This window comes from Scardinius erythrophthalmus, assembly GCF_964197995.2.
Source record: "Scardinius erythrophthalmus genome assembly, chromosome: 19".
Taxonomy (NCBI): domain Eukaryota; kingdom Metazoa; phylum Chordata; class Actinopteri; order Cypriniformes; family Leuciscidae; genus Scardinius; species Scardinius erythrophthalmus.
In genome coordinates, this window is record NC_138239.1 from 29,633,226 (window position 1) to 29,647,209 (window position 13,984).

The window sequence follows — 13,984 nt, forward strand, 5'->3', positions numbered from 1 at the left end:
ATCTGCCTGCATTGATACTATTATACAAGAACTGAACTGAGCTGGACGATGACATCACGGTTTACTCCAGAGTGGTTACAGTATATATAAATTAACTAATAACTTTTTTTAAATAAAAATGAAACATCACTGAACTTAAGCTGGACTGTGACGCTAATTTCTTCTAGAAACAAACTTTTTTTGGATTATTTTCTTGTTATCTTTGTAAAGCTGCTGTAAAGCTGCTTTGAAACAATCTGTATTGTAAAAAAGCGCAATATAAATAAATGTGACTTGACTTGACTTAAAGGTAAATTATTCCTCAGACGCCATGTCCTTAATTTATAAAAAAATCTAGCAATAATTCGATCTCAAAAGGATTTATTTAAAGAAGTTATTACCACCTGTGTGACATCATTAACCAACGTGGTTGAACAACACATTTGCGACTACGGTTTCGGGAATCAGTCGTGACTAGCTAGTTGATTTCTTCAACGATGCATCGTACTATGGTAGTTAAGCAGCGAGTTACGTCGTTGTACGGGAAACGCACCCCTGAGCAGTTGTGTATCGCCTGAAATGAGTTCCCTGAAATATTCCGGTCCCTAGATATGGCCTTATTCAACGTGCGTCTGTGGGATTTTCATCTGGTTTATCATCAAGCAGGTGTAAATAGTAAAAGCACACCATGATCCCCAAATCTCACAACCCATATTTGCTCTCATATATAAAATAAACCAGACCAATGATTTTCATTACGAATGCACATTGTATTTTGCATATGTGATATTGTTTTAATTAATGATGAAACACGATCATTAATTAAAACGATAACAGCTATTGTTTTGTACATAACATTTCTTTAGCATACTATACATTTTGTCTAGAAACAGTTTGACATGTAAAGTTCCTAAAATAAACTTTTGTTACTTTTGTTTACAGAGAATCGTCCTCCATGTTGGACGGCATTTCACCGATTGGTGGTTTGGCAATGCAGAGGAAATAAAGGCAAACACTTCCTGTTCTCTCATGTTTTGTGCTTTGGCTGTGTGCAAGAAAAGAGTGAAACGTTCCAAAGAAAAGAAATTCAAGCTACAAATGTCATATCAGTCCAGTTCAAGGCGATCAAGCCCACTTTCACCTTCCGGTCCAAGATTCTCCCAATTAAATGTCTTATGGTGGATAGTGTCAGCAAGAGCAGAGACTCAAAAGCCATCTTCTCATGTTAAGGGAAGGTCTTTACATCTCTTTATATCTCATATAAATATATTCTTCTGTTTTTGAATCGTATCTTATTATAAAACTAACATCAAGTTAAACTTGTGCACATGTGAGTTATAATCAGGCTCAGACAGAATCTGTAGGCTCATTGGAAAAATGGACCTGTGGCAACAATTTTCTGCAAAATATGTACCAATACATACATAACACTGCAGAACAGAAATCTAACAGAAATTTAAATTAGAGGCAGTAAAACAGCAATCACTTTTAATCCTTTTCATACAAATTTACTAACCCAAACTTTTTACAGGGGCAGATTATGGATTAATAAAGACATTTCACTTGGTTTCTTGCAAACTATTATAACCTCAAAACACTTTTTAGCATATGTGGCAAGCAGGGCGGGGACAAGAGCCATGGGAATAGAGTGAGGCCAGTGGTGCAAGGGTTAATGAGCCTCACCTGCACGCCACACCAGTCTTGAGTCCCACGGAGGAGCTCCAGAAGGATAAGAGGAGGAGAGACGACAGTGCAAGACGAGAGAGAACCAGGCCTGGGACATTTATGTTGTGTTTTATTATGTTGCCCTCACTGACGACAGCTGCTTTACTTTCATTTTGTTGTTTGTTTATTTTGTCATTAAAGTTATGTTGATTCCCGCCTCCTCCTTCCCTGAGCCTTTAAACATTGCTACACCATAGTGCATGATTTGTAAACGAATACATTGTGGAGTTTGCATCACATAACTAGCTTCATATGTTTGGCTTTTCTGACATACTAAGCTTGCTTGGTAGCTCAGCTGGTACTTCCGATGTACAACGTTTGGGTACGAATCCTGTGAAACACGAGTTACAACAAAAGAGCCCAAAGACTTATAGAAACAAGCTAAAATGGCATGGTTGCTTCAGCAATTGCGTTTTTATGTCACATTTGCTTTTGTTAACACTATCGGGTAGGTTTATGGTTTAGTCCAGGTGTACTTTATTTTAAAAAGCGATGGGGCATTAACTTTTTAAGCGCCACTTACTGGACATTTAAATTCAGAACTGCGGTGATATGTACAAAACCAACGTAATAAAACATTGTCAGATTCACTTAGCCCCAAACATTTAGCCCAACACACTGGGGATTTCACTTTAAAACTGTTGCGAAACGTGCACAACGCAATGTATTATCATTTTGCAGAAATGTTGCCACAGGTTTGTTTTTGGGCTGGGATGAAATCTGCCCCACACACCCCACAGTTTTTAAAGTCAACATCAAAAACCACTGGCAACCCATTTTACCTCCATGATGTGACACTTTACATACTGAAACATAATGAGAAAAATATATTGATACTTTGCACGTGACGTCAGTTGTACTGGCTGGCGGGCAAGAACGTCATTCTCTAGCAATGAAAACCAGTAAACTAATCAAGGATCTTGCCAGGACGTTGCCAGTTTTAATATACAAAAGTTGGTGTTTTGAGGTGTACACGACATGTCAGATAGTTGTTGTGCGATTGGATGCACTAACCGCGTTTGTTGCCCGCCAGATATCACGTGACTGCAAAGTATCAATATAAGACTTGATTTCTTCCTTCAGGAACTGACGGGATGGTGAATAATTGAGCCAGGTGGTTGGAAGGGAGTACTTGCAGAGAATATATCTTGCATTATGTTTATTTATGTTTACTTTCCCTGTTGCCATTTGTTTTTTCTTGTTTTAAGCATAAACCTTCCTAAATTAAGTTGGATTTTTGCTTAAAACAGGATAAAACAACTTTCCAATGGGGGAAGGTAAGTAAACTTAATTCAAGAAGATACAGTAAATTCTCTGAAAACAAGTTTTGTTTTTTTTTTTACTTGTGAAATTTTGCTTTTCAAGTTCCTTTAAGCTGCATTCACGCTACAAGCGACAAAGCGACAGGATACCACTCATTTCAATGGAGAGCGGGTGATTTCCGGCGACATCAGCGACAGTGACCGTTGGCGACTGGATGGGGCGTGTCCAGCGACGCGACAAAGTTGAGATATGTTCAACTTTATGCAATTGAAGAGCGATTTTCAGGAGCGACAACAAATAGGAGTTAAGTCAGTGGAGCACGCATGATCCGTCACTCTTCAGTGCCGAGTCCGACCGAGGCAAGAAGAATGAGAAACTCATTTTAGCCATCAGAAACTGTCCTATAATGTATGATATGTCTCCGTGTACATACGGTGGTATTCGCTCTGCTGACTCAGAGCCTGAAGGGTTTCGCGAACTCAGATAGACAGGCATTTGCCGTTTGCTGCAGTTAAATAGCAGCGACTGCAAAGAGCACTCGCTGTTTCTTGTTAATCTTTAATATTATGCATTTTATGTACTGATTCCATTTATATTTAGACTTTTCCTTCCAAAATGTTTGTTTGTAGCGGCAAGAAAACGGATTTATTCTACAACATGGAGTAACATCCGTGAATGTCACTCACAAACATTACTAGGCAACCAGTAGTGGGAACACCCATGAGCGACCTCACCGCCAACCACTGGCGACCTGCAGCAACAAAGTTGCTTCTAGTGTGAATGCAGCTTTAGATGTTAAATGTTTATATTGAAAAACAAGATAAAGTAGTGATTAAAAAATGAATTATTGCAGTATAGTGACGTCAGCCAAAAAGTAAAGTAGTGTCAGAGGTTGTTTCAAGTTTTTCCTTTTTGATGAAAGATTACAAGACATTTCTCATTATAATAATGTGCCCTGGTGAATCATTCACTATAAAAATCAATCAGTCGTGCTTTCATAATGACTTTAAATCCATTCCACAGATTCCCCAGCTTCCCCAAAAAAGAACAGATTCTCTCCAGGCCTGGTTATAATTGACCCCTCGCCAGCCCTACCTAAGCAACTGTTGCGGTGTACCATATAATCAGACAAGCTTTTGTTCCATTCTAATGCAAGTAATTGAATGGTTTTAAATGAATTTTCAAATCATAAAATAAACCTTTAGTTATAAATTAAACTCTCATTCCCAAATCAACATGTAGGACGTCAGAAAAAAAAACTTGCCAAAATAACCTTAAGTTTGAATTTTGAATTTTTTAACTACATATCTAAAAAAATCTTAAAACAAGATAAATCTTCTTAAGAAGAATATAGGTAAATATTGTATACTGTACGTGTTCTGTCTAACTTCTTTACTTCTGTTTGCAATGCACTGACAGATTTAGCTTCTTTAGTAAATGTATCTGTAAATGTATCTGGTATAAACCATCCAGATTTTGAATTATTTTAACTGGAAAGCTCAAATTACTAATCAAAATACTAATCAAAAATAATGTTTTTTTTTTACAGTGTACTGTTGTTCCTATATAAATGCATGTTTCTTACTTAAATGTCATCTGATACATTGATTTGATAGTGGTTCTGTTCACTTATACTAATGTGATCAGCTGTAATTGCTTTTCTCTTTTCAGTGATTGTAAGAAGAATTTGGCAATCTCTGTTCACAGTCTCACAGTTTTTAATCACTTTACTGTGTAATTTATCAGTTTCGGATCAAAAACGGCAGATAAAAGATCCTCTGCAATGTCACGCTTCATTCCAGCCCACAAAAGAAAAATATCCAATCCATTTTTACCACTTCATGAGCTCCTTTTACTAACAATTGCATCATTCTTTGTCTGAGTGAGCAACAGTAACAAAGGCAGGCGGAGCTTAGCAAACGGTCAAATGAGGTTTTAGTGCACTTTTAGAGAAGCACTTTGTCCCTTTGCTCCCCTACATAATTAAAAAGTGCTTGTGAATTGGATATGATGAAATAGTGATACGACTGAGTGAACCATTACACGGATTACTGAAACCAGACGGTGTCATTTTACAGTATTGCTGTAAGAAAAATTAAAAGAACATTATGCAAACATTAAAATGGTAGCAATGCAAAAAATGCTTCAGAAATCTGTAAACGGAGATAAAAAGGAATTATGTAGAAGGGAAAAAAGGTTAAATCCCAATGGCCACAGAGCATTAAGGCTACAGCCACGAAACACATCAACGACAGCTCTGTCAGGTGCGCTATATTACACAAAGGCATGTTTGAACCGGCAGAGAAGATTAGCTTCTACATTCCGAGTGGGTGTCAGAAAGTGAGCGAGGCTTCTGTATCAGCACATAATCCTGGGTGTGTGGAAAGTGGGTGTCCGGTGTGGTAGAGGCGGTGGAGTTGTGTTCGCCCTAGTCAGCGTCAACCGCTCTGAATGTACTTCTTAATAACCACGCAGCCGTGTCTAAAGAGTGGGCAAGGCAGGCTCTGCTGCAGAGTCCACACATTGGCACAGGGGTCGAAGGCCTCCATGGTTCCCAGAGCCGGGCCCTCGCTGCTCACAATGCCACCGGTCGCGTAGATCTTCCCATCCAGGACCACCGCACTGGAAAATAAGTTATTTGAGAACTGGTTCAGTTTCTCTTTCTTTCTTTGTAAAAATTGATTTTCACTTTGACAAACAAACAGAAATAAAAGAACCACATAGAACCTGACTGGAGGAAAAACAATAATTAATTAATAATTTAATAATAATAACAATAATAATAATAGTAAAAAAAATATGAACAATTACAATAGGTTTTCAGCACTTCATGTTTGAACTTCTAATAATATTTTTCAAATGGTAAAAAATATAACAATAATATGAAATATAACAAGAAAAATAACACTCATAATTAAATAAACAAAAAATAAATAAAACTAATAACAAACTGGACAACCCTGAGCCTAACAATAAACTGAAACAAAAAACAATTTTCACTCATAAATTGCTCATAAATTACACAAGTACACTTTAGACTACAGAGAGACTGGGTAGACTACAATTTGTAAATAAAACAAAGATTATTGGTGTATGTTTTCCAAGAAAATACGTTTTAGTCTCTCTACTTGAAAATTACACATTTAACTCAATGCGTATGTCATGTAACCAATAACAACTGTGAACATGTGAATGTGTTGATACAATTTTCTAAATATTAACTTACAATCTCAAGGGGATTTAAAAAAAATAATAATTTAGGTTAAAAGGGTTCGTCTGCCACAAAAACACATTTGTGTACACTTTAAAGCAGAGCACACAACCAATTGTCAAAACCAAGGGGGTGTTAATCCTAATCATGTTAATCCTAATGCAAATTCTTGTTTCTTTGTTCAGTTTTAGATGTGGACAGAAGAAATTGCTAAAATACTCTGGCAGTGTTTGAGTTGTGAATTGGCACCAGAACCGTTTAATTCTCTCAGATTCTTGACCCTAGTTATTTGAGAAAAAAAAATTCTGGATTTCTTACCACATACATAAGCATAATGATAAAGATTATGTTCCCATTTGCCATCTTGTATAAAGACTTTGCATTGTCAAACTGTTGGATGAGACGAATCATCTACCTACTAATCTTCTCTTGGGCCGTATTCATTTCAAGCCCTTGACAGGTTTCAAAATGTTAATGTGGAAACTTATGCGAGTGTGACTGTAACTGACGTGTCGTTTCTGGAAAACATATTTGTATCGCAAATACGCAGCAGAAGCGTAAAAGGTGTCTGTGTGTGCTTTGGGGGGACATGATGCACTAGCGATTGTTTTGAGGCTCGTTCGTGCTTTATCTGCTGCTGAGATAATTACTGCCTCTGCTGCGAATACCAATCAGCAGTGAAAGCAAATCGGGCCCAAAGCCCGACCCTGGGGGACACAGAATAAAGTCTTAGGAGCAAACAGGGCAGGCTTTTGTGTAAACTGGAACACATCACTTTAACAATGTGCTTTTCTCAGCTTGATACATCTGCACTTACTTGATGATGGTTGTTAATGCTCATTTTCTTCATTAACATTAGCAGTTATGTGGTGAGAATAGCATGTTTTGAAATATTTGAAAGCAACTGCAACAATTACATGAATATGTTGCTAAATGAATAACGTCAAAAACCATAAAAACAACTGTCAAAGCACTTAAACCTAAAGACAAATGTGTTTTAGACAGCTGGAGTAAGGTACTGTGAAAAAGGATAATCCATGGTTAGCTGGGCATTAAACGATTTTAAGCATTTTGAATGCATAGCACATTAAAATAGTTAAATTCAGTAGCAAAGTTGATTTATTAATAAAAGTCGCAGGGCAGTGTTGACAAGTTTCTGTGCTCCTGTTTATTGTGTGCAGCATGTGACAGCGAGTGACAGCGGGTTTGTGAGTTTGCTGAAAATTTGTTTTAAAATTGTTTGATTTGAAATGCTTTGTTCCCTTTTGGGATCACGCTTAGGGAGCCTGTCATCTTCGAGTATTGTTAAAACGAGCCAATGTACATTGGCATGCGTGAATTGCATAAAGAAGAGTGCTGTTGTTTACAACGAGCGAGTGTGTTGGTGTTCTTCTAGGAAGACTCTCCCAGTGCTGGTGGTTCTATACCGCCAGTGCAGCAGATATTGCAAGCTTTGAGCTCTCAACTGCTGTTTTAACAGCATCAAATTTCTGTGTTTGTTGACGGCTGGTTAGAGGGCAAAAAGTGAGTGCTTCACTGTTTCAGTTTACTGTTCAGTGTTGCCGCGGTCATTCCCCTGTGTGCTCCGAAACTGGTGATGGGTCCCATTTCCTGAAAGAGCAACACGGGTGCGTTTGCGTCTTTTTCAAGATGTCAATCCACCCGTGCGTTTCTGGATGCGATCGTTCCCTGTCCCCCCAAATGTACGGTCACAATAGTTGTATCGCGTGTTTGTAAAAAAAAAATATATATATACAGCACGTTGAAGCAGCTTTTGTGGATAGTTTATGTTTTCATTGCGAGAATATGACTATCACGGTGTTGACATCAAGACTCGCCATCATGCGTGAAGGTGGATTTCCCAAGCAGCGCTATGGCGCCGTGTGGGATGGGTGATCAGAGGATCATAGTGAGGCTTCCCTGCCCGGTAACCAATACCTGTGGGCCCCTCACTCCTCTATCACATCGCAGCCGGTGGAGCCCCACGTTCAGCATGCTGATCCCTCTGTAATGGACCGACCAGCCGTTTCATTTGGGGCCCCTCCAGAGGACAGGATGCCGATTGCAGCATCGGAGGGTGAGCTGACCTCTGGAAATGATGACTCGGCTGCGTTATCTCCCTCTGGGAGTGCAACGTTGCCCGAGCCAGATCCAGAAACATCAGCTATGCTGAAACGGGTCGCCGAGGCTGTTGGGCTCAAGTGGAATCCTCCACCGTGTCCCGAACAGTCTCGGTTGGATGATTGGTATCTCGGGACGGGCCGCACTGGTTCTCAGCTCGCCGCCCCAGTGCCTTTCTTTCCCGAAGTGCATGGAGAGCTTACCAGGTCGTGGACGGCACCTTTCTCTGCCAGAAACTGGCCGAATAGCTTTTCCCCCTCACTACCCTTGACGGAGGAGCGGGGAAGGGTTGCGAGGCTATGCCTGCCAAACAGTTATCTGCCGCCCAAGCGCAGATGGAGGCCATCCGGTACATCCTGCCCTATCCTCGTCCCCCTGCGTTGGTCCATTGAAGCACTAGATGGTGCCCCCGACCGATCCAGCCGGTTCCTCTGTGCCAGCAGACTCGGCTAAGACGATGTAGTTTGCCCGGTGCCCGCCCATGTTCAGCGCTATTTGTTACACTTCAAGAGTGTTTCTGAATGTGCGTCTGTCGTGTGCGCGGTCATCGCATTCCTACTGGTGAAGGATGCGAATGAGCCATCCCTCCAGCCGATATGAAGCCCGGCTTCTGAAAGTTTTCCGTACTTCATTGTGCTCAAATAGTGGCAAGTTACGACCATCTTGGATCTGTGTTATTTTGATTTGGGCCCTTTTTTAAGCTTCCGTTCAAGTTACAAACACAGAAACGCATTCCCAATGCTCCATCCCCAAGATTTGTCTGCAGTGTTCGACCTGAAGGACGCATACTTCAGATCTCTACCCTTCCGCAACGCAGGCCATGCCTGAGCTCTTACGTTGAAAATAGCCTATGTGTCGAGCCGGTTGCTTTCTGTGGGCTCTCTTCATAGGAAGTCAGCTTCACTGTTAGTCCAGTTTGTAGTGTCGGCTTGCTGCGCCATTCCCCTCCTATGGACTGGATACATGCGCCATTGCCCCAGTTGAGTTCTCCTTAGCTACTGAGCTACAGTCTCTCTTTGGAGGAACTCACTACCCTGTTGAGTTCCTCCACACCCCCTCGGCGTTGGACATGGTGGAGCGTCCGATGCTAGGCCTACCACTTGTATGCACTGGTGGAACTTGTGCTAGGCTGGGTCCATATGTTGAGATCCTTACGGCGATCCCATATGTGTATTCTTCCACGGTACGACTCCCTCCAGCGAGCCTGTGTCTTCCCTTGGCAGAACCTGTTCTGCCGTAACTGACCGGTTGCGTCTCCCCCCTCCCCCCTGACTACGTCAAACGTGAGCGACTGAAAGGGAATGTCTCGGTTACATATGTAACCCTCGTTCCCTGAAGGAGGGAATGGAGATGTAGTCCTGTCGCTACTATTGCTGGACCACCGCTGACTCTGGGCTCCGCTCGGCTCCTCAGCGAAAAACAACTGGTGCGTGCATCCACTTCCGTATTTATACCCGCGCTGCAGGACGGTGTGTGTGATGCAATTCACACATGCCAATGTACATTGGCTCGTTTTAACAATACTCGAAGATGTCAGGCTCCCTAAGTGTGATCCCAATCAGTCGACACGTCGACTACGTCTCTGTTCCCTCCTTCAGGGAACGAGGGTTACATACGTAACCGAGACATTCAACACTGAACTGACTGCAGCTGAATAATGACACTATTCTCTTTTTTAGAGGTTCTTTACAGCAGAATTAAATTCTGTTTGTTTTTAACAGAAATTAAATTCTGACAGAAATTTGACAGAATTAAATTCTGTCGCCGGAGAATTTGTTCATTGGTCATTGAAAATGATTTGTTCATTTGTTCATTGAAAATGTTCATTGATCATTATTTTCCTGTTTGTTACTGTATAGCTGCTTTGAAACAATTTGTATTGTATAAAGTACTATATAAATAAAGGTGACTTGACTTGTAATTTTTGCTAGTATATACATTTCAAATTGACAGATAAATGTATTGTCTTACTAGAAAATTTGCAGAACAAAAAATCAGTAGTTGACTTGACAATTTTATTGGCTGTATGTGGCATTTTGCATTTAGAGAACGAACCAATTCAAAATGACAAAAGAAAGCAGTACATTTTTAAGACAATAGTTGAGAGACCCTAATCTGAATGTAGTGAATTTTTATGTTTTCTTAATTTCTTTTTGAACGTGCAAAAGTTCAGTACTTAAGTAGTATTAAGTACAAAGAAGTAAGAAGTATAAAAAATAGTAATAGTGACGCACCACTGACCAGGGCAGACTTGTGCAGTAAACCTCTATTCAGCTGTATTCAAAGAACCATGAATGCACAAGTAGCCATGACTATCTATCTTTTCTTAAAGATGAAAAACTCTCAATCAAGTTTTCTCCAAGGACAGATGATGGTCTGCAGCTTAATTTTCAGACTCATTTGTGGTTAACATGATGGTTTTACCTGCAGAACTGCCTGGAGTGGTTCATGTTGGGTCCTGCTTTGATGTTCCCTTTCTCAGGGTCGTAGATGGTGGTGGCTCTGGCGTATGCTCCTCCCAGGATGAAGATATATCCATTCAGAGTCACAGCCGGGGCGTATTTATTATCTGAACAATGGCAAAATAAAACAGAAGTCACCACTAACCCATTTTAAGTCTGTAAGAGCCATATTTCATATTTCAAAATTTATATTTTCATATTTTTATTATCTAAATTTGATACAATTATTATTTATGATAATTAGTCATTGCCTGTTGAATATACTTCTTTACTTTATATTTGTTCTTACTGCGCATGTTCAGTAACGTCCATTTTGTAGCACATGTAAGAAAAGTTTGAAGCTCATGCAATAAGTGCAGATGCTCGTTGGGAGAACACAAAGTTTTTGACCGTTTATTATAGCATAAATTGCCTTTTGAGTATAGTATCTCTACAAACAAGTTGTTGAGAAGACATCGCTGCACACGAGGATTATGCTGTGTAAGAAACGTGATTCTTTGTTGATTTGGAAGAATAAACAGTGATGAACGAATTATATGGATTTCGAGTGTGAACACAAGGCAAGAAGATACGCGTCAAAACATGTGGAATAAATACAACATGCACATGTCCCTTACAAAGTCCATAAGGTCAGGAACATCCAGCATGCAAATATGCAAACGTGAATTAAAGATCATGACGATTTTTTTCCCTCTGGAATAATGTGCACTGCAATTATATTCATTCGCAATAAGACCAGAAACACATATTAAAGTAAATAAGGTTAAATAATTTTATGTTGCTTCACAAGAATCTCTTGTAAATGCATCATACCTCAAATCAACTTATAAACAAGATTACAAAGCATATTTTAGAATAGAGACAAGCCATTTTTATGGGTTTATTAAGTTTCATTCATTGAGAATTATTAATTTCAACAATATACAAGTATAAGAGAAACAGCTGGGGTCATTCTGTCAACTGTCTAATTGTAAATCAATAGCCCTGTTCAAGCACAATTATGTTGGCATGAATGCGGTTAACTTCTTTGATTTAAGTAATCAAACAAGAGAAAACACAAATAATCGATGAGTGGCAAATAATTGAATTGAATTCACATTCAACCCAGCAGCTGTGACATCAACCTCAGCCGCTGAAGTGAGACGCAAGAACATTGAGCTAATTAAATCTTGGGCCTTTCAGATTTGGAGTGAGACCTCCCGGGAAGAAAAGATATTACGGATAATGTAAAAAAAAAAAAAACAGAGAACGATGGAGGGAAGGTTAACAAATAGAAAATCAGAAATAGAAATGTGCATGCAGATCCATGAGCAATACTGAAAACTAAACAAGAGAAATTTTGATCTCACTTAATCTATCAAAGCTAAGCAGTGCCCTAAGTACAAGACAAATACGAGGAGATTACCACAGTCCCAAGGGTAAATCTCACAAAAACCTGTGAAGAACCCGATCATGTTTTAGCCCACAATAAAAATAAATCATTAAATAAATCAAAATTCGTTACATTTATTTATACATGCATATATATATATATATATATATATATATATATATATATATATATATATATATATATATATATATATATACAGCGGGGAGAACAACACTGCCGATTTTGCAGGTTTTCCCACTTACAAAGCATGTAGAAGTCTGTCATTTTTATCATAGGTACTCTTCAACTGTGAGTGACGGAATCTAAAACAAAAATTCAGATAATCACATTGTAAGATTTTTAAGTAATTAATTAGCATTTTATTGCATGACATAAGTATTTGATACATCAGAAAAGCAGAACTTAATATTTGGTACAGAAACCTTTGTTTGCAATTACAGAGATCATACGTTTCCTGTAGTTCTTGACCAGGTTTGCACACACTGCAGCAGGCCCACTCCTCCATACAGACCACTTTTGGCCCACTCCTCCATACAGACCTTCTCCAGATCCTTCAGGTTTCGGGCTGTCGCTGGGCAATACGGACTTTCAGCTCCCTCCAAAGATTTTCTATTGGGTTCATGTCTGGAGACTGGCTAGGCCACTCCAGGACCTTGAGATGCTTCTTATGGAGCCACTCCTTAGTTGCCCTGGCTGTGTGTTTCGGGTCGTTGTCATGCTGGAAGACCCAGCCACGACCCATCTTCAATGCTCTTACTGAGGGAAGGAGGTTGTTGGCCAAGATCTCGCGATACATGGCCCCATCCATCCTCCCCTCAATACGGTGCAGTCGTACTGTATCCTTTGCAGAAAAGCATCCCGAAAGAATGATGTTTCCACCTCCATGCTTCACGGTTTGGATGGTGTTCTTGGGGTTGTACTCATCTTTCTTCTTCCTCTAAACACGGCGAGTGGAGTTTAGACCAAAAAGCTCTATTTTTGTCTCATCAGACCACATGACCTTCTCCCATTCCTCCCCTGTGTGTGCATATATATATATATATATATATATATACACCCCTGTCAGCTGAGAACAGGAAACTGAGGCTACAATTCACACTGTCTCACCAAGATTGGACAATAGAATACTGGAGAAGCACTGGCTGGTCTGATGAGTCTCAATTTCTGCGTAGATCAGATTCAGATGGTAGGGTTAAAATTTGGTGTAAACATGAAAGCATGGACCCATCGTCCCTTGTATTACTAGTTCAGGCTACTGTTAATAGTGTGGAGGATATTTTCTTGGCACACTTTGGGCCCCTTAGTACCAATTTAGCAACGTTTAAACGCCACAGCCTACCTGAGTATGGCCCCAGTGGACCCATCTTCTGATGGCTACTTCCAGCAGGATAACATGCCATGTCACAAAGCTCATGTCATCTCAAACTGGTTTCTTGAACATGACAATGAGTTGACTATACTCAAATGACACCAGATCTCAATCCAATAGAGCACCTTTTGGATGTGGTGGAACAGGAGATTTGCATGTGCAGCTGACAAATCTGCAGCAAAATCTGATGCTATTATGTCAATATGGACCAAAATCTCTGAGAAATGTTTCTAGCACCTTGCTAAATCTATGCCATGAAGAATTAAGGCAGTTCTGAAGACAAAAGGGGACCCAACCCGGTATTAGCAAGGTGCACCGAATAAAGTGGCCAGCAGTTAACTTTTAAACTGGGTTAAATGTGACCAAGAGATGTTTTCATGAAATTCACCCTACAAAGTTTCTCAAGTTCTATATCTTTTCAGTGTTTCTTGATTTAATCTCCTTTTGGCATCCAGCTCTCC

General features: G+C 39.8%; 1 protein-coding gene across 1 annotated transcript in view; it reads right to left on the minus strand.

The window, feature by feature from the left end:
- Window positions 1-715: 715 nt before the first annotated feature.
- LOC308679861 (kelch-like protein 29) overlaps window positions 716-13,984 on the minus strand; it is a 263,473-nt gene continuing 250,204 nt past the window's right edge. The window contains exons 13-14 of the mRNA XM_081347670.1: window positions 10,724-10,868; window positions 716-5,589 (exon numbers count right to left, since the gene is read on the minus strand). Of these exons, the coding sequence (XP_081203796.1) occupies window positions 5,406-5,589; window positions 10,724-10,868 (329 nt within the window). The 3' untranslated portion in view covers window positions 716-5,405. The remainder of the gene's footprint in view (window positions 5,590-10,723; window positions 10,869-13,984) is intronic.